This window comes from Pogona vitticeps, chromosome 5 (genome assembly GCF_051106095.1).
Source record: "Pogona vitticeps strain Pit_001003342236 chromosome 5, PviZW2.1, whole genome shotgun sequence".
Taxonomy (NCBI): Eukaryota; Metazoa; Chordata; class Lepidosauria; order Squamata; family Agamidae; genus Pogona; species Pogona vitticeps.
Window position 1 is genome coordinate 44,613,699 of NC_135787.1, and position 26,965 is coordinate 44,640,663.

The 26,965-nt window shown below is 40.3% G+C and overlaps 1 protein-coding gene across 3 annotated transcripts in view; it reads left to right on the plus strand.

The window, feature by feature from the left end:
• The window catches only part of FHIP1A (FHF complex subunit HOOK interacting protein 1A), a 129,599-nt gene that overhangs the window by 48,877 nt on the left and 53,757 nt on the right, over window positions 1-26,965 (plus strand). For all 3 annotated transcript variants that reach the window (XM_078394775.1, XM_078394773.1, XM_078394774.1), the window contains exons 2-3: window positions 16,725-16,932; window positions 18,694-19,320. In XM_078394775.1, coding sequence (XP_078250901.1) covers window positions 16,828-16,932; window positions 18,694-19,320 — 732 coding nt within the window. In that variant the 5' untranslated portion in view covers window positions 16,725-16,827. The remainder of the gene's footprint in view (window positions 1-16,724; window positions 16,933-18,693; window positions 19,321-26,965) is intronic.

Below are 26,965 nucleotides of genomic sequence, written 5' to 3' on the forward strand. Positions count from 1 at the left end.
GAGACAGCAGTCACAAAATTAAAAGACGCTTGCTTCTTGGGAGGAAAGCGATGACAAACCTTGGCAGCATCCTAAAAAGCAGAGACATCACCTTCCAACGAAAGTCCGCATAGGCAAAGCGATGGTTTTTCCTGTTGTGATGTATGGAAGTGAGAGCTGGACAATGAAGAAAGCTGACAGCCGAAGAATTGATGCCTTTGAATTGTGGTGCTGGAGGAGGCTCTTGAGAGTCCCCTGGAGTGCAAGGAGAACAAACCTATCAATTCTAAAGGAAATCAAGCCTGAGTGCTCACTGGAAGGACAGATCCTGAAGCTGAGGCTCCAATACTTTGGCCATCTCATGAGAAGAGAAGACTCCTTGGAAAAGACCTTGATGTTAGGAAAATGTGAAGGCAAGAGGAGAAGGGGACGACAGAGGATGAGATGGTTGGACAGTGTCATCAAAGCTACCAGAATGAATTTGACACAACTCCAGGAGGCAGTGGAAAATAGGAGGGCCTGGCGTGCACTGGTCCATGGGGTCACGAAGAGTCGGGCACGACTAAACGATGACGAAAATTTAGATGGTTTGTAGATACTAGATACTGCAGAGTATGGAACAATTTATATTACATTAAATTCTTCATAAAATGTCTAGTTTATGAATGTCGGATATTGTGCTTCTGTACCCACAATTCAGAAATCCAGGAAATGGCCCAATATTGCTGGGAAATAATCGGAAATTGATGATTTTTTAACAGCTGGTCGGTGATTTCAAAATGGCCACTGGGTAAACAAAATGGCCGCCCACTGTGTTTTTGCACGGATTCCTCACTGCACAGGCAGTGAAAATGGCCGCGCTATGGAGGATCTTTGCTGGACGGTGAGTTTGAAGCCCCTAGGAATGCATTAATCTGGTTTTAATGCATTTCTGTGGGCTTTTAAAAATCACATCACTATGTTTTCGTTCTACAGCGATTTCGCTGGAATGAATTAACATCGTGATGGGAGGCACCACTGTATCATACCTCCATGAGAAGCAGGGAAAAGAATTTTAAGCTTTAGATAACAAAGGGTAGCCTGAATGTTCATAGTATCAATGGTAGCAGTCTAGACAGGTTTTTGAATTGGCTTATGGAATGCTGAATCCTGCTGGGAACACAGTATATGGATGCTCTCTTGGGCACCAATAATAGTATACAACATGATAAAAGAATAAGAAAGAAGACAGAACAAGATGTAGCAGGTAAAAGCAATCAAAAACAATGTAGGGAAAAAGATGAACACAAAAAGTTTCAGTAAACAGTTATGCCCATCAGTTTTTTAAAAGGCTGCCCCATAGCTTGGAACAAAGAGGATTCCTATATTCACACCATGAATTGACCATATGGCTCATGGAATACTGTTGAGTACTATTGAAATTATACAAAAAGTATGTGCCTGGGAGACATGATTGGTGCGAGACTTAGATTCTTGTAGGCATGAGAAAAATGATTGAAAAGAAGATATTTGCAAATCTCATGCTGCAGCTTCTGTTGTCTTTTGATTAGCTTTGACATGGACATGTGCCCCCCTCCCCTGTGTGATGCTGTGTTTTTGTATCTCAAATTCTTTGTAAAAGAAATCATGTAGTTACTTGTTTCATCCTCCTAGGGGCTGCTGTTTCCTTAAGATCTGTCCGTGCCTGCTGTATTAGTCTTGAGTGTCCTTGTCTGGGAAAAGCATTTCACTGACAAAACGAACACTGTTTTCTGTCCTTTTAAATGAGATATAGTGCATTCAAATGATGAATGCACTCTTTTCTCCAAAGAAATGTACGTAGTTATGACAGACTCAGTGGGAAGTGGGTTATTTTGAAGGTTTTGATGGTTGCTTTTTCTTAATAGTTGCATTTGGAAAACATAGCAAGTCATGGTTTGTTATTTTGGGAACAAATTAGAGCAAACTAATGGGTTTATGGGCTTCTCTTTTCTCCCTTTTCTTTCTGTTCCTCTGGTTGGGAGGAGAGTGGACATTTATTTATTTCCATCTATTTTTGATTAATCATAGTTTAGGACTGTATTTGAATGCTAACGTGGTTATTCTTAGTGATGACTTGTTCCAAAGAAGTACATTTCATAATTCTTGGTTTGCAGTCGCTGTGTTTGAAATAAACAAATAACAGATAAGATAAACCAGTTTCAGAAGAAAAGCTACACTGAATTAAAAATTGATGTAAAAAATTCCAAATACAGTTCTGTGAAATAGCAGAGGAGATAAGGGCTAGAATAACTATATGAGCTTTATGGCTTACCATGGTTATCTAGACACATTCAATGACCACATTTAGGTGCAACCACAAGTCAGCACTTTTTAAAACCTTGGCTTTATAAGGGTGATGCAGCATGCAGGAGAAACTCTAGAAATCGCAGCATTTCTATCCATGGTCTGTTTGTTTGTTTAAAATAATTTTTACCCTGACTTTCTCCTTGAAAAGGATCCAAAGTGATTTACAACAATGAAAGACAATATTTAAAGTCGAAAACAATAAGTGAACAACGATGGTTAACATCATTTGGAACTTTAGCTCACTGGTTCTTAACCTTGGGTTACTCAGGAGTTTTGGACTGCAACTCCCAGAAGCCTTCACCACCAACTGTGCTGGATGGGGTTTTTGGGAGTTGCAGTTCAAAAGCATCCGAGTAACAAAGGTTAAGAACCACTGCTTTAGCTTTTCTTTTCAGTGACAATTTGTAAGTTTTCTAAAGATGGATTAGAAAACATGCCAATCTGAATGTCATGAAAATTAAGCTACAGACCTCAGGTCACTTCTGCTTTGGGTTTTGTCAGTACCTTGAACTCAGACCAGTAGCATACTGGCAACTAGTGCATATGCCTCAGAACTGGTGTCATGTGGGTTCTGAAGGATGTATTGTACTTGCTACAGCATCCACGTCATGTCGTACAAGAGTGGCCCCACAAACAAATCAATTTTCTTCCTATCAGTTTTCTTCACTATCCAGTTTTCACACCCATACATAGTAATTGGGAATATAGTTGCACGCGTGATCTTGGCCTTGGTCTCCAGTGAAACATCCTTAGATGTGATTATCTTTTCTAATTCTTTCATTACTGCCCTTCCAAGTCTGTCTTCTTCTGATTTCTTAGCTGCAGGCTCCACTTAAGTTGATGATTGAACCAAAGTATGCGAAATTTTAACAGCTTCTTTCAATTTCTTTATTGTCCACATTGAAGTTGTGTACAGTGGACCCTTGACTTACAGACGGCTTGACTTACAGACTTTTTGAGTTACAGACTTCTCTGGCCGCAAAATTTAGGTTTGACTTGCAGCCTGAGAATTGACTTACAGACCAGAAAAAAACCAAAATGGAACAAAAACGGCCTGTTACGGGATTAATCAGTTTTCAATGCACTGTAGGTCAATGGAGACTTGACTTACAGACTTTTTGACTTGAGAACCGCCTTCCAATACGGATTAAGTTCTCAAGTCAAGACCCCACTGTAGTTCTTTGTAGTCATGATTTTTGTATTCTTTATGTTCAGTTGCAGGCCTGCTTTGACACTTTCTTCTTTTACTTTCATTAAAATTTGTTTCAAGTGATTGCTGCTTTCTGCCAATACGGTGGTGTCATCTCCATTTTATTAAATTATACATGTTTCTTTTACCATTTTTTACTCTTCCTTCTTCTGAATCTAGTCCAGCTTTCCATATGATATGTTCTGCATATAAATTGAACAACTAGGGAGATTAAAAAAAACAACCTTGTCTGACACCTTTGCCTGTAGGAAACAATTCTGTCTCTCCATATTCTATCCCAACAGTAGCTTGTTGTCCACTATACAGGTTGTGCATCAGGACCATCAACCCATTTATTTCAGAATAATCCATAGCTTCTCATGATCCACACAGTCAAAGGCTTTACTGTAATCTATAAAACATAGACTGACATTTTTCTGCAATTCTTTGGTGTGTTCCAGTAGCCAGCAAATATTTGGAATATGTTCACAAATACCTCTTCCTTTTCTGAATTCATCTTAAACATCCAGCATGTATTGCTCCATATAAATTAAAAGCTTTTGTTGCAATGCCTTGAGCATCCTTTTGCTTGCATGGGAATTTAGAGCAATGGTCCTATAGTTACTGCACTGCTTCGCATCTCCTTTTTTTGGGGGGGGGGGACTGGAATGTATATTGAACATTTCCAGTCTGTGGTTCTTGTTTTGTTTTCCATATTTGTTGGCATATTCATGTTAGGATTTTGACAGATACAGTACCTGTAGCTTGAAATAGTTCTATTGGTATTTCATCTATCCCAGATGATTTACGAGGGGGTGCTGATAAATATTGAGCCTTTCCCAGAAAAAATTGAGACGGGAAGCTGTAACCGCTACACTATTCTACATATTCCCCCAGGAAGTCAGTGCACTTGCGACATCTGTCCTGCAGCTTCTTAAGTTCCTGAAAATAAAATTCTTCCGACTGCTGGTGTAACCACTCATTTGCAGCGTTAGTTGCCTCCAGAACACTCCGAAATTGTTGTCCCTTTAGGTGTTTTTTGAGTTTGGTGAACAAATAATAGTCTGAAGGAGCCAAGTCGGGAGAATGGGGTGGATGGGGCATCACTTGAAAGCCTAAAGACATCAGTTTTGCCATTGTTTCACCTGCAGTGTGTGACGAGGCATTGTCATTGCAACAGGATGACACATTTGGAGAGCTTTCCTTGACGTTTTCCCTTGATGTTTTGCCTCAACTTTGTCAATAAAGCACAGTAATATTTTGCATTGATAGTGGAACCCTGTTGGAGGTAGTCCACCAGCAGAACTCCCTTTTTATTACATAACAAACAAACCACAAACTGTTGCCATTTGCTTCTTCACTGACCTTTGCACTCAGAAGTTCTTTGGCCTGGGGAAACCACTTTGCCTCCATTCCTTAGACTGTTCCTTTGTCTCAGGATCGTAACAGTAGATCCATGTCTCATCACCAGTTACCAGTTTGCCCATTTCTTGCAAAATGTTCCAAACAGCCACCAATGACTCCACACGTTTCCTCTTTTGTTCGGTTGTCTAAGTTTGGGGATCCACTTTGCTGCCAGCTTTCTCATTTCCAAGTTGGTGTGGATAATGGCACCAACTCTCTGACGTGATATTCTCAGATATACAGCAATACTTTTGGCTGATATTCGGCGGTCCTCCATGATCATGTCATGGATGGCTTTCACATTTGCGGGTTTGTGGGCACAGAGACAGAAACAGGCCTTCCACTGGGTCTTTCACTTTCAGCACTGAAATGGCCAGATTTAAAATTGACAAGCCAACGTTTAACTGTTTCATATGAAGGGCCACAGTCACCCATAGTTTGTGACATTTAATCATGGATCTGCTTTGCACCTTTCCCTTGGAGAAACAGGAACTTGATTATGGCCCTATGCTCTTCCACATTGAACTTTTCTGGAGGTGCTGCCGTGTTCACTTTGGACCTGAACATGAAAGATAAGTTAAAATCATAGGTAGTTGATTTTTGCACCATTGAATACAGACAAATTGGCCAATACACCCAGCAATTTATAGCTTCCTAGCTCAATTTTTTTCTGAGAAAGGCTCAATACTTATCAGCACCCGCTTGTATTTCTTCCAGTGCTTTCAGAGCAGCTTTCACTTCACTTTCTAGAACTGCAAGCTCTTCATCATAGGATTCTTCTTTAAAGGAATCCGTGATCCTTTAATCTCTTTTGTATAGGTTTTCAGTATACTATTTCCACTTTATTTTCTTCTGGTCAGATAGTGTACCTCCCTTTCCATCTTTTAGCTTTCTAATCTAGGCTTAAATTTCCCTTTGATTTCTTAGATCTTCTGGAAGATATCTCTTGTTTTTCTTCTTTTGTTGTTCCCATCTGCTACTTTGCAGTGGCCATTATGATAGTTCTTTGTCTCAGTGAGATACACTGAAAAGCTGCATTCAAGATTCTCACTCTATTTCTGCTAGCTTTTGCCTTTTATACTATGTTTATTTGGCGGTGCCCATAAGAAATCACACATTTAAAAAAATCTCAGTGCCCAGAATTGAAGCCAAACTATCAAATTTTTAAATATTGTGGCTGAAGATAGGTGTATATTTACATATACACGTATACTTAGAGCATTTTTTAAAAACTATAGAATTTTCTCTTAGCAATTAAATTATTGAGCAAACAGTTTTTCTTTTTTCCTTGCAGCAGAGCTTCCTCTCTTTCTCTCAGCTTTGGATGGTTAGGCAGTGCACTGGATGGAACTGCCAGCAGATGCTGCATTAACTATCAAGTGGAGGGGGAAGGATTCTTGCCCTTGTCTTTTAAAGAGCCATGGAGGGTCACCAAGTAAATTAATATTTTCTGATGAAACAATATCCACCGGCATGGGGACAGATATTCAGAACGCAATCCTGCACTAGCTTCTACCACTGTTCGCTAGTGCTTAAGAGTAATAATTATTATCCCCACTGCATGCTTCTTCTGTTTCCCTCATTGTCTTGCATTTGAACAATTATCAATGACTGATCAAAACTTGTGTCATAGTGCCAGTAAGAGAAGAACTGTCTAGTTTCCCTCCATGAACTAGTTGTACAGAACTAAAACCTGTTTGTTGCTCATCGTTGTAGGAAAAGCCTTTTGCTGCAAATATATATTCTATTTAAGGTCTTTGTAGCCTTATTAATTGTCATACTATCCAGCTATTACTGATTTTTATTGCTACTTTTTTCTCTTTTTCAATATTTTATGGTTAGATTTCTGTAGCACAAATAACACATCAAAAATTCATGAGTTCCATTCCAAAGAAGGAATGTTTGAAAAGATAATACACTTTTCCTCTAGATTTTGCCTTCAAGGTCAGAGAGGGGGTGCCTCTAAGGGTTTTATTTACTACAGTATGAGCTACATGCATACCTTAAAAATATTTCAGTTTACTGATTTACTTGCAGAAAAATGTTAGCTATTTTGAGCCTCTTTCTAAAAGTTAAGAACTGCAAAATATGCTCTGCTTTAAACAGGGGAAATATAAGCATCTCAAGTGAACTCCACATCTGATTATGGTCTGGTCTCACCAGACTTCCTTTTTGCAAACAGTTTGAATTCACAGCTTATGGGATTCTTTCCTGTTCAGGAATAAGAGAGGATAGGGGCATGGTGCAGAAAGAGAGAGTGTGGCTTAAGAGTATTGCATGCAATCTTGACATTATAGTTCTTAAGGTGTATGCTGTCCTCACAGTTAATTTGTGAAGCTGTAGAGCTTTTTAGATTACTGTAAGAAACTGTGCTTTGATTTGTGGGAGAATGTAAACAGCCCTCAGATAAATGAAAGCAAAAAAATAGAAATAAAAAATAGTAAAACACAAATTGAGATTGTATATTCAACCCTAGGGGACTCTGATGAAAGAAAAATTGCCTAATCGGGATAGATTTGTTAGAAGTTTTTATTTTTTTACCATAAGAGCTTACAGTATTTTTATTTTGTTACCATAAGAGCTTATTTTCTCCCAGCCAGTCATGACCCCTTTTTACAATAGTCAAGTAAACTGCGATCTCCACCACATTTCTGCGCCCCCCCCCTCTGCCCCGGTCTTCTTAAGGGGTAGGTTTATTGAACTTAGTAGGACTAACTTCAGAGTGGATTTTGAGCTAATAGATCCACCACTGACATGGTATTTTCCCTCAGACAGTTGCAGGAGAAATGTAGGGAACAATAACAGCCACTCTTTGTGGCCTTCATAGATCTCACAAAGGCCTTTGATTTGGTTAGCAGGGACTGCCATTTTAAAATACTTCCCAAGATTGGATGTCCAGTTCAACTCTTTAACATCATCAGGGTTCTTTCATGAGGAAATGAAGGGCACTGTAGGTTTTGATGGCTCAACATCAGATCCCTTTGACATCCGAAACGGAATGAAACAGGGCTGTGTCCTTGCATCGACCGTGTTTGGGATCTTTTTTGCTGTCATGCTAAAGCACACCTTTAGAACTGCAACAGAAGGTGTCTATCTCTGGACTAGATCAGATGGAAAGTTCTTTAATCTCTGTAGATTGAGAGCAAAGACCAAAGTCCAACTGAAATGCATGCAGGACTTCCTCTTCGCCAGTGATGCAGCTGTTGTTGCCCGCTCTCCTGAAGACCTCCAATAATTCATGAATCGTTTTAGCAAGGCCTGCCAAGACTTTGGACTAACAATCAGCCTGAAGAAAACACAACTCACCCCCCTTTATTACCATCACCACACAAGAATTGGAGGTTGTTCATGACTTTGTGTACCTCGGCTCAACAATCTCTGACATTGTCTCCCTAGATGTTGAGCTGGATAAACGCAATGGCAAAGCAGCTACCATGTTTTCTAGACTCACAGAGATTATGGCTTAATAAGAAGCTGAGGGCATATACCAAGATCCAGGTCTATAGAGCCTGTGTCCTGAGCACACTCCTGTACTGCGGTGCATGGCAGGAGAGGAAGCTGAACACATTCCATATGCATTGTCTCCGGTGCATTTTTGGCATCACCTGACAGGACAAAGTTCCAAATAGAGTAGTCCTAAAATGAGTTGGAATTTTTAGCATGCATACATTACTGAAACAGCGCCGTCTACGTTGGCTCAGGCATGTCATGAGAATGGCTGAAGGTCGGATTCCAAAAGATCTCCTGCATGGAGAATTAGTGCAGGGAAATTGCCCCAGAGCGAGACCACAGCTGTAATAAAAGGATATCTGCAAGCAGGATCTGAAGGCCTTAGGAATGGACCTCGACAAATGGGAAATCTTGACATCTGAGCATTCAGCCTGGAGGCAGGCAGTGCATCATGGCATCTTGCATTTTGAAGAGACACTTGTCCAGCAAGCCGAGGCAAAGAGGCAGTCCTGAAACCAGCAAAAACAGGGAGCTGAACAGCGGACAGATTGTATTTGTCTTCAGTGTGGAAGGAACTTTCACTCTCGAATTGGCCTTCTCAGCCACAAGGCTGTGAGGCCACACTTACTTGGGTGTCACTATTCATCCTTGAGCTCCCACAAGACTTCGTTTCTGAGGATATCAGTTGGTGCGTGGCTTGTGATTCTGCCACATAGTGGAAACAAGAGAATGTGTGTGTGTTTGTTTATGTGTGTGTGAACTTTAATTACACATTGTTGCACAAGTCAAGATTCACAGTTTTCCTTCCTTCTTTACTATCAAGGGATGAGAAAGAAAGACACACATGTACTCATGCACACAAATCACTTCTCTTTGCGTTCCAAATTCCATGTATTCCCAGGCTGAGGTGGGTGTTAGGAAACCAGAAGTGAGCAGGATTGTGAGGAGGGAGGAGCACCTTGTTCCAAAGGCAGTACCGGGATGGGAAAAGGTAAAGGTTCCCCTTGACAATTTTTGTCCAGTCATGTTCGACTCTAGGGGGCGGTGCTCATCCCCGTTTCCAAGCCATAGAGCCAGCGTTTGTCCGAAGACAATCTTCCGTGGTCACATGGCCAGTGCGACTTAGACACGGAACGCTGTTACCTTCCCACCAAGGTGGTCCCTATTTATCTACTCGCATTTGCATGCTTTGAAACCGCTAGGTTGGCGGGAGCTGGGACAAGCGACGGGAGCTCACTCTGTCGCATGGATTCGATCTTATGACTGCTTGGTCTTCTGACCCTGCAGCACAGGCTTCTGCAGTTTAGCCCACAGCGCCACCACGCCACCACCGGGATGGGAACCAAGACAAATTTCCCCTGGCAGATGGTGGTCGACCTCTCCATCACTCTCTTTGCCAACACCAAAGCCAGCCAGAAGCCCAGTGAGCATGGCAAAGGTTTCCATCTTCCAGAAAAAGAAAAACTGGAAGAGGGGAATGTTATAGCGGTGGCTCACATGCTGCTGCCTTCATCTCTTAGTGGGGAATAAATGGCATTGACTTCTGTGTTACCACAGATGTTCTAGAATAACCTAGAAACTCTGAAATACATTGTTTTTAGGTCTGGCCTGTTATGTCCATAGTTAGACATTTAATTTTCTAACCTGTTAAGTCAGCAACATTCTTCATGTTTCTCTAATTTAATACTCTTCTGACAATCTCTTCTAGTGGCCTATAGAAAAAAAGGTTAAAATTAATAAAATTCAGCATAAAGTGAACAATTAAAGTATGGACATTAAGTACCCCTTCCACTTTTCTGTCTCTCTAATAGGCAGGTAGTAAAATAACTTACAATTTAGCAGACTGTGGTGTTCCTTGGGTTTTCTGCTGTTCTACAGAATGCCCTCACTGTCATGAAGTCTTTGGGCTGCTTGCCACCAGAGATCAGACTGGGCGGCTGTGGTCCTCCAGATGATGTTGAGCTGATACTTCCAAAGCCTTAATTAGAATTGCCAATGGTTAGAGATGGAAAGTTGCAGTCAAATAGCATCTGGAGGACTGTGTGTTGCCAACCCTGTTGTAGACAGATTTCCTCAGCCCTGTTCAGATTTTTCTTCTGATAATGTGAGGGCACAGGGAATGCCAGAAGGGGCAGTATGCATGTACCAGCCCCAACTCAATATGCCTGTTTACGTAGACTCTGCCTCATTTCAGTCTTGATTTATAAATGTCTGACGGGTGTTCAGTTTATCATGCTGTGAATCCTGGTAATGCAGCATCTATTGTTTGAATTTTTCAAGTCGGGAGTCTCATTTCTGCATAAAGAAAGTCTGCATAAATATACTTTACTTTGAATGCAGAAATAGTGACGTAGAGGGGACATACAATGGGGAGATGCCAAATTTATGCTTTAGAAAGCTTACTGAAGGCTCTTTTATTTGAAATAAGATTAGTAGAGAATGAAAGGCCTTTGGGGAAAAATAAGAAACAGTCATTCTTATCTAACAAAACTGAAGCTTTTAGAAGAATGGCTTTCTTCTTTAAGGCTTCTTGTGTCCCTAGAGTGGATCCTGTTAGTATGTGAGTTTGGATAATTGTTATTTACGTATTCCCAGAACTCTAATATCATATACAGTTCATGCCATCAGTGTAAAGGTTTATATTGGGTAGCTGGAAAGAATTTCAGAGAAATGCAGACAGGAGGTCCCTATAAAACAAAAGATACCCCTCTTTTGATATTCATCTTACAGTGTAATTATGTGGACCTACTTATTCTCAAAGGGGACGTGGTAGCGCTGCGGGTTAAACAGCAGAAGCCTCTGTGCTGCAAGGTCAGAAGACCAGCAGTCATAAGATCAAATCCATGCGACGGAGTGAGCTCCCGCCACTTGTTCCAGCTCCTGCCAACCTAGCAGTTTGAAAGCATGTAAAAATGTAAGTAGATAAATAGGTACCACCATGGTGGGAAGGTAACAGCGTTCTGTGTCTAGTTGTGCTGCCCATGTGATCACGGAAACTGTCTTCGGACAAACACTGGCTCTATGGATTGGAAACAAGGATGAGCACTGCACCCTAGAGTCGGACACGACTGGACTAAATTTGTTTTTGTTTGTTTGTTTGTTTGTTTGTTTGTTTATTGATTGATTGATTGATTGATTGATTGATTGATTGATTGATTGATTGATTGATTGATTGCACTTATATGCAGCCCACCTAGACATTGTCTACTCTGGGTGGCTCACAACAGGCAAAATAAAAACAGTTAATATATAATAACAATTTATCAATAATATACAATGATAATAACTCAGGATGGGATGAAGAATAAATTAAGTAGTGCCTTCATGACAACCCAGGTGTTAGTTGTTACAGAACTCAGAATCTGAAGAGAGTTTGTTTATAAATGGCCTTATGACTATCCTCTTCAGGATGGCTGAGATCACTCTCTCTTGATTTTCTGTAGCCAGCTTTTTACTCCCCTTGTGCTTGCTGTTATCAGCCACAACGGACAAGGGTTGACAAAAAAAGACAGTGTGGCCATATAGTCAGAAGAACTGTGGGTTTGTGTTCTTTCTGTTAGGTACAAGATTTTATTTCCAGTCTCTTAAGTATTTTGTTCAGATTTTGTTTTAGATTTGGCTTAGACATTGGAAAATACTTCTTAATTCAAAGAGGAGTTAAACAATGGAATAATCTGTGCAAGGAAAATGTGGAACTTTCTTCTTCTCCTGTATAGTTCAGTGGTCACTTGAGATAAAAATTGAGCTGAGGTATTAGGAGACACACTCAATTCCTGCAGTTGCAAAGGTCTTTAATTTTGTGCCTTATAATGTGAAGCACGCTTGTTATATCAGCATATTCTGTCTTAATTGCTGTTCTTATTGAGCAGTACGGTAATTAAGATGAAGATGGACTCCTTTCAAGGTGGTTTGCCAAGGACTATCTGTGGAATAGGATTCTTAATACAAAGTATGTAACAAAGAGTCCTCAGTCATGTTCATTACTTCTTCAGGAATTCCAAAAATCTGATAGTATTGTTAAAAAGCATTGGCCAAACAGCAACAAAATATGAATGCATAAAAAAGAATTGCCTGTCTTCTCTATTAATTTTCAGGTAACAGCTTTTGTAATATATTGTAATAAAAAGAGTCTGTAACATAATATTTGTGTGTATCTGACACATAGATTGGCTCTGAGACTGCAGGAAACATTGGCTGAAATACTGTTTGGGTAGGTTTCATAGGGAGAGAGTATCAGAGATCATTGAGCCAAGGTACACAAAGTCATGAACAACCTCCAATTCTTGCATGGAGATGGTAATAGAGGGGGGTGAGTCCACGCCCTGGCCCATGACTTGTGTTTTCTTCAGGCTGATTGTTAGTCCAAAGTCTTGGCAGGCCTTGCTAAAACGATTCATGAATTATTGGAGGTCTTCAGCAGAGTGGGCAACAACAGCTGCATCATTGGCGAAGAGGAAATCCCGCATGCATTTCAGTTGGACTTTGGTCTTTGCTCTCAATCTAGAAAGATTAAAGAGCCTTCCATCTGATCTAGTCCAGAGATAGACACCTTCTGTTGCACGATACCATAATCTCTTGAGACTGAAGGATGCCTATTCCTAGGTTCCATAGCATAAGGCTGCTGACATCATCAGCAAGGGCAATTTTTTGGAAATTAAACATTTTCCTTTCCTGTCAGAGAGCTCTCATGGGCCTTGAGTAATCTCTTTCACCACCAGACATCTGTGTGGGCTGAGAACTGGGAGGGAAACAAAAAGTCACTATTGTCAGGATAACTTTAAAGTAAAGACTTCTTCCTCCCCTCATGGTTCCCAACAATGAAAGAGATTACTCAGGATCTACAGAGCTTTGTGAGAGGGGAGGGAAATGTTTAGTTTTCAAAAAAAATTGCCCTTGTGCTGCAGAACTTACATAAATAGGATTTAAGCCTAGGTTACAAAGCTGAATAATTTAGAGAGTTAGGTATCTGGATGCAGAACCAGAGGTTGGGAGTGCAGTTTCTCATTGTGCATCCCAAAAGAGCAACCTGTGTAGCCCTGGGCAAGCTGCACAGTCCCAGGATGCCCCCAGAAGAAGGAAAGGGTAAACCACTTCTGAGTACTCTCAATCTCAACCCAAAAAGTCCCTGATAAGCATCACACTAAGTCAGAATTGACTTGATGGCACACATCATTGTCATCATCATCATCAATATTAATATTTATCAGATCAAGCCAATATGTTTGTATATTCTATCTGTGTATTATGCCTGTTCGTAATAATTCTTAAATTATCTTGCCATTATAAACCATGAACTACTTTAAACAATTTTGTATTTTGTCTGTTCATTGTCTAATTAAATTAGACGATGATCCGACCATGAAAAGGGGACTGACACAAAGTCAGTCGCCATCAGAGCACACACTCTCCGCTTGGGGGAAAACACGAGGCCCATGTGGGTGGGGCCATTGACAAGTTGGGACATATCCAAGGAAGCCATGGTTTCCAAGAACTCAAGACCCGGACTGGAAACCTCCGCCTCCGCATAGATGTTGAAATCACCCAAGACCAAAAGCCTCGGGGATTCCAACAGTGCTGTGGAGACGAAGTCCACCAGCTCTGGTAAGGAAATGGCTGGGTTGCGGGGTGCGCGTTAATCCAGCAAGATACCAATACCATCCATGGCCCCAAACAACACGTGAAGACCTGGCAACCTCTAGAGTGTTTTTATATACAGTGGTGCCTCACTTAGCGATGTTAATTGGTGCAGCAAAAATTGCTGCTAAGCAATTTCATCGCTAAGCAATTTTAAAAAGCCCATAGAAACGCATTAAAACGCGTTTAATGCGTTCCTATGGGCTTAAAAACTAACCTTATGCGAAAATCCTCCGTTGCGGCGGCCATTTTCGGTGCGTCAAAAGCAAGGCAAAACAGCGGGCGGCCGTTTTGTTTACCCAGCGGCCATTTTGGAACTGCCGATGAGCTGGCTGAAAATGGGGGCTTTGCGATGATCGCTTCCCTGCGATCATCACAAAGCAAAATTTCCCCATAGGGGCCATCGCAAAGCGATCACTCTTGCGATGGCAAAAAGTCCATCGCAAAGTGATTTCATCGCTATACGGAGCGATCGCTATGCGAGGCACCACTGTACAATGGTTACTCTCCCCCGCCCCTCCAGTCTACCCTGGTGCTGGACTGCATAACCTGGAGGGCAGGAGAGGGTCAGGGGAACACCCCCTTCCCCGCCCATCCAAGTCTCAGTTATGCATGCCAGGTCTGCATTATATATTGAAGACGGGGATAATATTCAAAGAAACATAAGGTTCTAAGGGAGTGATGCTCATTCTAAGAAAGACTAAAATGGCCACTACTGGTTTAAAAGTGATTTTCTCTTCCCAGAGAATTCAGGGAATTGTGAACAGTCTAAAGGCAAAGAAGAGGTGTTATCTCTTATTAGACCACTAAAAAAAAATCACAAACAAATGCTAGCTTTTGGCACATGTGAGCCATCACCAAGCTAAGCTAAGTAAAAATGCAAGAGTCCCAAAAATCATGGGTAGATGTTTATGCCAGTTCTGCCTGAGCATTTCTCTGGGGGAGACACTAAAAGCAGCGTATGTCTGTAGCATAGAGGCAGATAGCAGGGAAACATTCCTATGTATGCAGAAAGAGGTGCAGATATGAAGATACTGATTTACTTGTCCAACCTTCAGCTCTGGAGCAAGGAAGTATGTCTTGCCCATCACCCATCAGAAGGGTTCCTACATGCTGGCTGTAGCTTCTCTCTTCCTTTCCCTTCAGCAAGTGTGAGACTGGATGTTCTGCAAAAAGGAAGCACAGATAAGGCCCCCCCCAGTAGTCTATTTCTAGTAAGAAAGGCAGGTGGGGGGTAGGCTGACTGGTTAGAGGTGGGTAAATGCTGCACTTGCCCTAATGAAAAAGCCACCACTGCTTTTTGTAAATAGAGCATTTGAAAAAAAATATAGCCTGAATCTAAGTGTGTTGGGTTTGCAGCCACATTTGTGGGTAGAAATATAGCTGTGCCATATGTTAAAGGTATGTTTTGTGCTTGGGTTGGATCCCAAGGTTGCACTTGCTCAAATACCTTCCTCATTTCTTCCTCTGCAGCAAGCAAAATGGGTCTCAATGTGCTCTTGAATAACAGGGACTGTAGGGAGTTGAGGTTGAGGCAGCTTCGACAGGTAGGCAAGTAGCAGTCCAGGAGACATAGCATGCAAGTAGAAGGCTGCTCTTGCAACTTTGGGGCCTAATCGTTCATGTTCTTTGTTTCTGCTGTTGACTATTGGAACTAAAAGCTACTTAGAGGAAATACTGGGCTTTCTCACCCTCTGTTTTTATAATGGCCTTTTACCATTCATACAAATCATAATGGTTGCAATCCTAAATTGAACATACAGTAAATTTTCACAGTTTGCTCTAATGCAAGAGAAAAGTCAAGCTTTTTTGAATGAATAGCTGCTTTTGTGTCTGAAAGACTTTTTAAAAAAACTTTCAACCTCGCAGATGTATTTAATGTTAATTGTTAGCAATGCTGAAGAAAAGGTGCAATGTATTTCATGTGTACCAAATCTAGCTTTTATTCATTTCTATATTCTTTCATTCAGTTGCTTCCATGGATGCCTGTCAAATGCTGTCTCTTTTTTGAGCTAAGAAGTCGGCTTTGGTGCATCCGTTCTTACCCTGCTATTCATCTAAAACAGAATGGTCACCTTTTTTTGTTAAAAAAAACACCTCCCAGTACAGAGTGTCGGGAAGAGATTATAGAATCAAGCATTACAGTCATGCCCTGCTTGACGATTACCCCATTTAACGATGAATCCACTTCACAATAATGTTTTTTGCGATTGCAAAGTGATCGCAAAATGATGTTTGAATGGTTTTTTTTCCCTTAGTGATGATCGGTTCCCTGCTTTGGGAACAGATTTTTCGCTAAACGATGTTTTTTCAACAGCTGATCAGCGGTTTTCAATGACCGCCGGCTCTCAAAATGGCCTCCTGCTGTTTTAAGGAGGCATTTTTCGCAAGACAAGCACTGGAAAATGGCCACCCTAAGGAAGATCTTTGCTTTACGATGAGGTATTTCGCCCACTAGAATGCATTAGCCGGTTTCTAATGCATTCTAATGGGCTTTTAATTTCGCTTGATGAGGATTTTGCTTAACAGCGATTTCAATGGCACGGATTATCCTCGTCAAGCGAGACACCACTGTATGTAAGAAATAGCAGTTAATTTAGTCAAACAATCTAAAGTAGTATGAGGTAAGTAGGAGGCTACTTTCTTACATGCAGAAGTCACATGTATGAAGTTATGGTGACATACGCAGTGATGCTATCTGTTGCTCTGTATTTTTCTGAATCATTCTGATTTTTTGCAGATCAATGATGTCTGTCCATACATGACACTTGTAATGCAGTGATTTGCTGCACAGGCTGCAGAGGAGATAATATGGCCTAGTAGAATTGACCTGTGAAGACTCTATGATGTCCACGGTTAGCAGTTTCAGGAAAAACCATCAGGCTGTTAGCCTGGAAGGCGTTGACCCAGAAACGTGTATGATAGTGTTCAAAACCCATTGGGCACAGGTAAAGTGTTCAGAAAAGTTTATTTATCATGCTGTTTTTGTAGTTGTTAGCATTAATAGGTAGCTGTTTAAAAACAAAAAAGGAAATATTTGGATATGGCTTGTATTGTGAAAAAAAATTGCTGTGATGTTGCAATCTGTTGGCTGACACTGAAGTCCTTCTTATATTCTTTTTTGAAATTGCAGAATCTTCCTCCTGCATTATTTAGTTAGCAGCACATCATTTTTCCAACAAAGAGACATAATTCTGTTGGATCATCTAGAGCAGTGGTTCTTAACCTTTGTTACTCGGATGCTTTTGAACTGCAACTCCCAGAAACCCCAGTCAGGAGAGCTGGTGGTGAAGGCTTCTGGGAGTTGCTGTCCAAAACTCCTGAGTAACCCAAGGTTAAGAACCAGTGATCTAGAGCAGTGGTTCTTAACCTTTGTTACTCAGGTGTTTTTGAACTGCAACTCTCAGAAACCCCAGCCAGCACAGCTGATGGTGAAGGCTTCTGGGAGTTTCAGTCCAAAAACATCTGAGTAACAAAGGTTAAGAACCAGTGATCTAGCAGTGCTTCCCAACCTTGGTTCTCCAGATGTTCCTGGACTACAGCTTCCAGAAATCCTGGCCAGCACAGCTAGTGGTGAAGGCTTTTGGGAGTTTTAGTTCAAGAACATACGGGGACTGAAGATTGGGAACCATTGATCTAGAGGGTAAAGCGAGAGAACATGATTTTATTACAGATGAAATAAAATTTAGAATATAATTACAGTGTTTTGAAATTTTGGGCGATTTAAAACAACTCAGTTATTTTGGCATTGGCTGCTGTCCTGTACACAAGGCTGCTAAAATCATAAGAAGTACATTTTGTGCTTTCATGCGGCCTTAACATAGGGATATCCTTCCCCCCGTTGATAATTTTAAAAAACCCATATTGTTTCCAGTGACCATCAGAAATCTATGAGGAAGTGGATTTTTATTGGCCACCTGTGATCTTTCCAGTGTAGATGCTGTGGATTTGATTGTAAACTACTAGCAATTTATAAAAAGAAGCTATGCAGCCTGCTGCTTAACTCCATACATCCTGTTCTCCCAGTGATTTAAGGAGATAGTTTTCTTAATTTTGCATGTGGGTCTCCATTGGCCAGTGTAAATCATTCTTCTTGTAGCTAACCAAATTTTTAAAAAGATTGTAACGCTTTTTCTCCCCCAAATCCATGGTACAAGCAGTTACAAGAACTCTATGCTGGGTGGAGCCTACCATTAGGCAGAATAAGGTGGCTGGCCTCAGCCTGCAGGTCACTGGTGTAGTGAAAAGACAGCAAGATGTGCTGATGCAATGACGATGCTACTTTCAAAAATTGGGAGAAGTGCTTGTGAGGTTATTTTTCCAGGTGTAAAAATATATTGCCCTGAGAGAGAGTACCATTAATTGCCCTGCTTCAAGGAACAAAATGCCTGTGACTGATTGTGGTGGGATACAGATACATTAAATGTATACAGTTGCAAGTGCATAATTTAAACTGTGTGGGATTACATGCATTTATTTGGATACAATAGTGTATGATACCAGATATGGCAAGACATCTTTCTAATCTTGTGAATAACTCGGTTCATAATCACATTTCACTCTAATGTCTTTGATATTTGATTGAATTATCAAGCTATGCTGAGATTCATTTGAGAGGTATTTTCCTGTAATTGTGCTATTTGTTCATCAGATATATGTACAGTAGGAGTTAAAACATGGACTTTGGGGTTTCTTTTACTTTTCTGTAGGTTGTGAAAATCTTAGAGAAGCATGACCCTTTGAAAAATAATCAGGCAAAATATGGGGCAATTCCTCCTGATGAGGCCAGCACTGTGCAGAATTATGTAGAACACATGCTCTTTCTTTTAATTGAAGAACAAGCAAAAGATGCTGCAATGGGACCTATTCTGGAGTTTGTTGTCACAGAGAATATAATGGAGAAACTTTTCCTTTGGAGTCTCAGGAGAGAATTCACTGATGAAATGAAAGTTGAACAACTGAAGATGTATGAAATGCTTGTCACTCAGTCCCACCAGCCTCTGCTACATCACAAACCCATCCTGAAGCCTTTGATGATGTTGCTGAGTTCTTGCTCAGGAACTACAACTCCGACAGTGGAAGTAGAGCTGGTAGTTCTTCTTAACCAGTTATGCTCAATCCTAGCCAAAGATCCATCTATTTTGGAACTCTTTTTCCATACCAGGGAGGACCAAGGAGCTGCAAACTTCCTCATTTTTTCTCTCTTGATTCCCTTCATTCACCGAGAAGGGACTGTTGGACAGCAGGCCCGTGATGCACTCCTTTTTATAATGTCACTTTCTGCAGAAAACAATGTGGTTGCAAATTACATAGTAGAAAACACTTATTTTTGTCCGGTAAGTTTCTTTAGCTTTTTATCCTGCTATTTAAATGTCTTTTAAAATTGTATTTGGTTAACCTTTGTTAAACACAGAAAAGCAGAATATATTTATTTATTGTAATATAAACTTACTATGATTTTGTCGAAATTGCTTGTGGTGAATTTGAAGGAATTTGTGAATCTATTTCAGGAAGCTTAAGTTACATTTTAAATATCCAAATAATTTTTTTTGTTTTAAAAATAAATGTGCAATCCCTAAAACCAGTATAAGCTTGTATTGAAATGAGGTCATTATGATACTGTAGTTCTCATTCCGATAGAAGACTGATGTGTAAAATAAATAAAGTATGTACTAAACACATGCTATTTAGTGGGGATAACATCAAAGTATAATATTAAGGTGGCCATTTGGGTCTAATTTTCTGAACATTACTCTGGATGAAAATGCATCAGCTGATGATCAGACAAATCTTTAAATAATACGTTAGAATTTTTTTGTTATTAAACGTGATAACAGAGGTGATAGTTAATCTCTTACCTTCCTCTTTTTCAATTATGTTTCAGATCCTTTAGCTGAATTTTCTGTTCATGCAAATTCACCTGTATTTCCCCTATTGTCCAATAAAGGTGGATATTTTAATCATTGAATTCACAGTAGTCAAGTACTACTTATTCTCCATCTACTTTCCCACCCATAACAATTTTTGCTTATTGATTAAGTTTCCATGAGGTCAGTGATGATAATTCATAGAGGTAAACAACTGCTTCCTTTTCATTTTGTACATCAGAAACTGCTTTTTAAGCAATATTTCTGTCTCGGAGCATCTCAGCTTCACATGCTCTCTTTTCTGCTGCTACTAGATTCTTCCTGCATTCATTCCTGATATTGCCACTGTACTCCTTTATAGTTTTTATATATATTTATTTTGTTAGATGTTTATTCTGATTTTGGGACAAATACTCTTTCTCTAAGCTGCTCTTATCAGTACAAAATAAATGAGAGAGATAAGCCTGCTCTCAGGCTTACAAATTAATAAGAAGACAGAGAAGGGAAGAGCAATGAAGAGAAGAGTGTGTGAGGGATCAATTTGACAGTGTTGGAACACTGATGAACTGAAAGCATGCATCTGTCAATTCAGTGTGGACCAGGATAATCTTCATTTGCAAGCTTTCCTGGTTTGACAGGATTGTTACAAGGACCTGATGACTCTTCTTCCTCTGGTTAGTGTAGTGGTAAAATCCACTGCATTGTTTTTCCTGAGCATGCTTCCTGTATTCAGTGCATAATAATACTAATTATATGTTACATATTGGGGAGAGGGTGCCATCATTTTCTGTCCCTCTGTATGCCATCTCCTATTATAATAGGAATTTAGTACCAGCTAGGCCATTTAGACTGGCTGTTGCCTGCACCCATTTCAATAGCCCATACTGTCAACAATAGCTTTGCTTGCTTTGGGATTCTGGGAGCTGTGGTCCCAAAAAAAGAGCATTTTTGTTTTTGCCTTCTCCAGTCTGCACCCGGTGATTATGCATGTGGAACCAGCTGTCTAATAAAGAATTCCCCCCCTTCCATATGATGTTTTTCTCTAGGATGAAAAAATTAAGGTGAAGTCAAAATAGGTTTAAATTTTTATCCTAAAAATGGTTGTAATCCAATGTTCCCTCTAATTTTCAGTCCTGCTCAGTGGGGTCCATCCCTCTCCCATGCAGCTCTGCTCCTGTGCATGACTCTGCCCCCTGTGCAGGGTTCCACTCATCGTGACCGGATGGAACCAACGGAGCTGGAAATGCATGTCGTGGGTGTACAGAGGCGGAAGAGCTCTGTGCAGATGGGGGCGGAGTCACACACTCTTGCATTGCCATGGACCTTAGACCAGTGGTCCTCAACCTTGGGCCTCCAGATGTTCTTGGACTACAACTCCCAGAAACCTTCACCACCATCTCTGCTGGCTAGGATTTCTGGGAGTTGAAGTCCAAGAACATCTGGAGGCCCAAGGTTGAGGACCACTGCCTTAGACCATGTAACCTTTTGATATTATTTTTCAGATCCTCTGCAGGCAGGATGGAGTAGATAGCACACAATGGATTGCAGCATGTAGCTGTTCTATAACCATAGAACAGAAACAACTTGTATTGTGAAACAACCTTTAATCCATTTTCCTAACAGCCTTTTAAAAAAAGAAGTTTTAAAATAGCTGTTTTAGTCTACAAGTACTGAGTAATAAGTCCCTTTCAGGGAGAAATTCATGTTGGTTTCATTTAAATGGATACATCTAAAGAGGACTTGTGGTTTTTTTAGTCCCCAAAGTAGATACCCTTATTAAATCTATGCTGTAATGTCCGTAATTACATTTGCCAATTAATTTTTAGAAAGACTTTTTACCCAGAAGATTAAAGCCAACTGTATTAACCTTCAAACGGTAGGGGGCCACAATTGACAAAACATATTCCTAATTAGGATGATTGTCTTAGTAGTATGTTGAAGTCAGGCCAGCTGTGAAAGTAGCTAGCTCTAGTATATAATAAAATATCATAGTCTGTTCCTAAGGGGTTTCACTTTTTAAAAGATCCATAATGTCTGGGTCTTGTGCATTTGATCTTTTCATTTTGGGGAGTGTTCTTTCTTTATGAAAATTCAGAATGATGCCTCAGGGATCTGACTAACAACCGACATTCACTCAAGTAAAAGTACAGAAAGATTAAAGGTTTCTTACTGCCATTTCCCTGTAGGGGCAACAAAATCATCGCAATCCTGATTAAATGAATCAGCTCAATTTGGTTTAAATGGAATCAGACAAGATATTATACTGCATGGTAGAATCCCTCCTGTGTAATTAAAAATGCACTATTTAAGCATGTGGAAGCAAACATTTAATGTTTACCACATTTCAGAATGGGTGCCTTTATGCCAGTCTTGGGTAGCTGAAGCAACAATTAATGCCCTTAAAGCTATTTTTTTAAAAAAAATCGCTCTTATCACTATTCTCTTGAGATTTTATGATGTATTTCTCAAAAATTATGTAGAGTGTATCAACAGAAAATTTTAAATTAAAACCAACTTGCCTAACAAAACTGGAAGTGGTTGTTGTGGGTTTTCCAGGTTGTTTAGCCGTGTTCTTAAGGTTTTCTTCCTAATGTTTCGCCAGTGTCTGTGGCCGGCGTCTTCAGAGGACAAGAGTCAGAGTTCTGACTCCTGTCCTCTGAAGATGCCGACCACAGACTGGCAAAAGAAAAACCTTAAGAACATGGCCAAACAACCCGAAAAGCCCACAACAATCATCGGATCCCAGCCGCAAAAGTCTTCAAGAAAACTTGAAGTTTTCATGTGATAATGGGCATACTAGTTGAAGTCTGATTTATACATACTGTACTAGTATTTCTGAGAAAATGAAGGGGCTTGTGATTCTACCTGGATAGCTGCATGCTGTTGCTAAAGTGCTGCAGTCAAGCCTCTGCTCACAATCTGAGTTCAGTCCAGACAGATTCAGGTAGTTGGCTCAGGGTTGAATCATCCTTCCATGCTTCTGAGACTGGTAAAATGAATACCCAGCTTACCGAATGGGGTGGGAGCAAAACGTTGCTTGCATAATCATGCTGCAAACTGCCCAGATAGTTCCTTAGCACTATGGGATGGTTATATGTCAAAATAAGAACAACAGTTAGAGATGATACAGGTGAAAAGTAGACCGTATTTTTCCATGTATAAAACGACACTGTTTCCTAAAATAATTTAGAGGAAAAATTGAGGGTCGTTTTATACATGGTAGTAAGGAGAGAGGAGGGATCAAAGTGCTTTGATCCCTGCTTTCCCCTTCCACTTTTTGCAAAGAAAGTGGAGGGGGAAAGCATCCCCTTCACTTTCTTTGCAAAAAGCAGAGGGGGAAGCAGCTTTTTGCAAAGAAAATGGAGGGGGAAAGCACTTTCTTCCCAAGAAAGTGGAGGGGGAAAGCAGGAATCAAAGCACTTTGATCCCTGCCTTCCCCCTCCACTTTCTCGCAAAGAAAGATGTTTTGGGTTAGAAAAGTGGGGGGCATCTTATACATGGGAGCATCTTATTCATGAAAAAATACAGTAACTAACAAATTTGGTGGGAGGAGTTTTTTTCCATGTGCTTTTTCTATTCTTCTTTCTTTAACTTGCATGTTGTTTAAAGGTGAATGGAGCAGGACAAAAAGTTAACCAGAACAAATGACAGTTGCTACACTAGCAAACTCTAAGAATCAAGTTGATGGGTTGTCTGTTGGTTTTATTTATCTACATGACCAATATGCACCAACCATGCAGTAATATTATTACAATTAATAAATGTAAAATATTGCCCTGACAGATTATAGCTTTTTCTCTTCTATAGTTCCGCTACTTGTAGTTTAGATGATGATCCCATACTCAGGCAGATGCAGAAAAATAAATGTCTTTCTGTTTTGTCCAAGAGTTAAAAAGGTTTTATTTTGGATCCCAAAAAATAAAATAATGTTATATGCTCCAAATTGTGTATAAGTACGATCATAACTGGATCTTGTATAACCTAAGTGAAGTGGATGATAGCAGTTACAGTGGTGCCTCGCTAGACGATGATAATCCATTCCACTGAAAGCGCTGTTTAGCGAAATCATTGTCTAGCGAAAAGCATTTCCCCATTGGAATGCATTGAAACCTGTTTCATGCGTTCCAATGGGGAAGAATCGTCGTTGTCTAGCAAAGATCGGCCATAGGAAAGCTGCTTTGCGAACTGCCGATCATCTGTTTAAATCGCTGTCTTGCGAAGCTTAGGTCCCGAAAACACCTGTTTTGCGAGCGCGGAGGGAGCTGTCAAAATCGTCTAGTGAAAATCGGTTTGCGAAGCAGGGGCCAAACATTGTCCAGCGAAATTCCCCCATAGGAATCACTGTTTTGTGAATCGCTATAGCGATCGCAAAAAGTCAATGTCTAGTGAAAAAACTGTCATGCGGGGGTAACTGTCTAGCGAGGCACCACTGTATTCTTAACGTGTCTCTGCAATGATAAAAGAAATCTAAAAGAGTATTTCAGCCAGTACAGATCAATAAGCATAACAGCCAAAATTCTGTTGCAATGAACTGCTTGTGTAAGGGGAATCACAGAAGTGGCTTTTGCCTTTTTTGGCCATCTGCCACATACTTGAATCCCAAGTTCATAACAGAATGCCAGCAAGATTTCACATAGTGCTTCTGCGATTGCTGATATAGGGCATGCTGTTCCTACAGGATTCTGGCCAGTTTTATTTTTAAAAAACTATGATTTCTCTTTTTTTGGCTTCTGCCTGGATTATTTCCATTCATGCAGTCAATCTGAATCTTGTAAGACTACACTTGTTGCCTTTTAGAAAAAACATGCTTGTGGTGGTCTTGGGTTCACACGGTTTCATCTTAAAGTAGCTTTACTCTTATTTATTTATTTTTTATTTATTTATTTATTTATTTATTTATTTATTTATTTATTTATTTATTTATTTGATTTATACCCCTCCCCCCTAGACAGCATCTACTCGGGGCGACTTACAAAATCATAAAATATCAATAAAATAACAATAAAAACCGCACAATCAAATAAACAACATTCATAATCAAAAACATTTGAACATTAATATAGCGTGATCAAGATGGGGAATAAAAGAACAGAAAAGATAGAATTCAAGAATTGACATTTATGCTTGATGTAAGAATGTACTACTCAGGTACTACCTGTTCTACCCTTTCCTAACATGTTTTGCTCATTCAAGACATAACACTGGTTGAAATCTTGATGCTTAGCATAATGAGGTGCAAATAGAGGAGATCCATTGAATCAGTAGAATTTATTACGAAGCTGATTCATCTAATTACCACTAAATCAGTGAGCCTAGTCTACCATGTTTCCCCCAAAATAAGACAGGGTCTTATATTAATTTTTGCTTTAAAAAACCGCATTAGGGCTTATTTTCAGGGGATGTTTTATTTTTTCAAGTATCACAATACATTTATTCAAATGCAATCCTTTATTTAATTTTATAATAATTTATTTATTCTCATCCCCTTCTTTAAATGTACCTGGTGTCACTTCCTCAAGCGGTGCCTTCTCTGGTGCTGGGAAGCACCGTGGTGGTGGCTCAGGTTCCTCTGACAGCGGTGCCTGGGCTGAGGCTCCCATTGGGGCTGGTGGACACTCAGTTCGTTTTGCGGGAAACGATGGCAGTGGTGGTGGCAGTGGAGGTGGAGGGGTGTGGTGTTAATGTGGAGGGCGGCAGGGGCCCAAAGCCGGCGAGCCCGGTTGAGGAGAGGGTGACAGCAGCGGGTGTTTCAACATGGTGATGGCCCTGTCGGCGGCACTGAAGAGGGAGCCAAACAGGAGGAGGATTAAAATGTTTATGGTAGGAGAAAGAGGGGAGGGGGAAAATAAAGGCAGGGGGCCTGGAGCTCCAAAATTGCCTCCCCTCTCCAACCTTGTGATTTGTTAGCCTCACCTGGGTGCACACTAGAGGGAGGGGAGCGCGCACACTCCAGAGGCGTGAGCCCCAAGAGCCACTGGGAACTTAGGAGCCAAAGAGCAAATTCTTGGTGGTGCGCGTCTCTCTCTCTCTCTCTGATTATCATGTGAGCTGCACATAAGTGTTAGACATAATTGTCATTGCTGTCTGCATCTTATATTTACCCAGAGAAGAAATTGAAATAGCAGGAGGAAATCCCATCTTTGATTAGTGTGTACTGTATGTAAAGTAAATATAATACAAAGCAACTCCCAAAAAACTAGGCCTTCAAATTCTGTCCTATACACTGATTGTACTTCCTATGGACACACATTTATAAAACTAAGCATTGAAAAGTGTGGGTCAGAGACCCACTCTACCATTCACTGAAGCGTGTTGTAGTTGCATTGCAGGGAACCATGTTTTTCTCACTTACATTACATGTTTTCTCCGGCTTCCCTTGATGGTTTGGAGATGTCTGTCTTTCTTTTGCATTTTGAATTTTATTTCTCCCAACAGTGTTGCTGTACAAAGTGTGAATCTGTCCAACACTGTGATTTTGAAAAACCCAGTTCGTTTTCAGTTTGTTCTAATGTCTTAAAGCGAGATGTAGATTACTGATTATGAAGAAAGTAGGCAAAACCACTGGGCTAGTCAGGTATAATAAAGCAAAAAATAATCTAAACCAAATCCCTTATGAATATGCAGTGGAAGCTAAGAACAGATGTGAGGAACTACCCTGTTTCCCCGAAAATAAGACATGGTCTTATATTGATTTTTGCTCAAAAAAAAAACAAAAAACAACAACCCGCATTAGGGCTTATTTTCAGGGGATGTTTTAATTTTTTCATGTACACCAATCTACATTTATTCAAATACAGTCATGTCATCTTCTGATTGTTGCACAATACAGCACAATGGTGGTGGAAGACAGTGTTTGACTTAAACGGGGCTTATTTTAGGGGTAGGGCTTATATTACAAGCATCTTGAAAAATCATCCTGAAAAAAAAAAATCTAATAAAATAAAATACTAGAGCTTATTTTCAGGTTAGGTCTTATTTTTGGGGAAACAGGGTAGATTTGATGGACAGAGTGCCTGAAGAACTATGAGTGGAGGCTTGTAACATTGTCGAGGAGGTAGCAACAATAACCATCCCAAAGAAAAGGAAATGCAAGAAAGCAAAGTGGCTGTCCAGT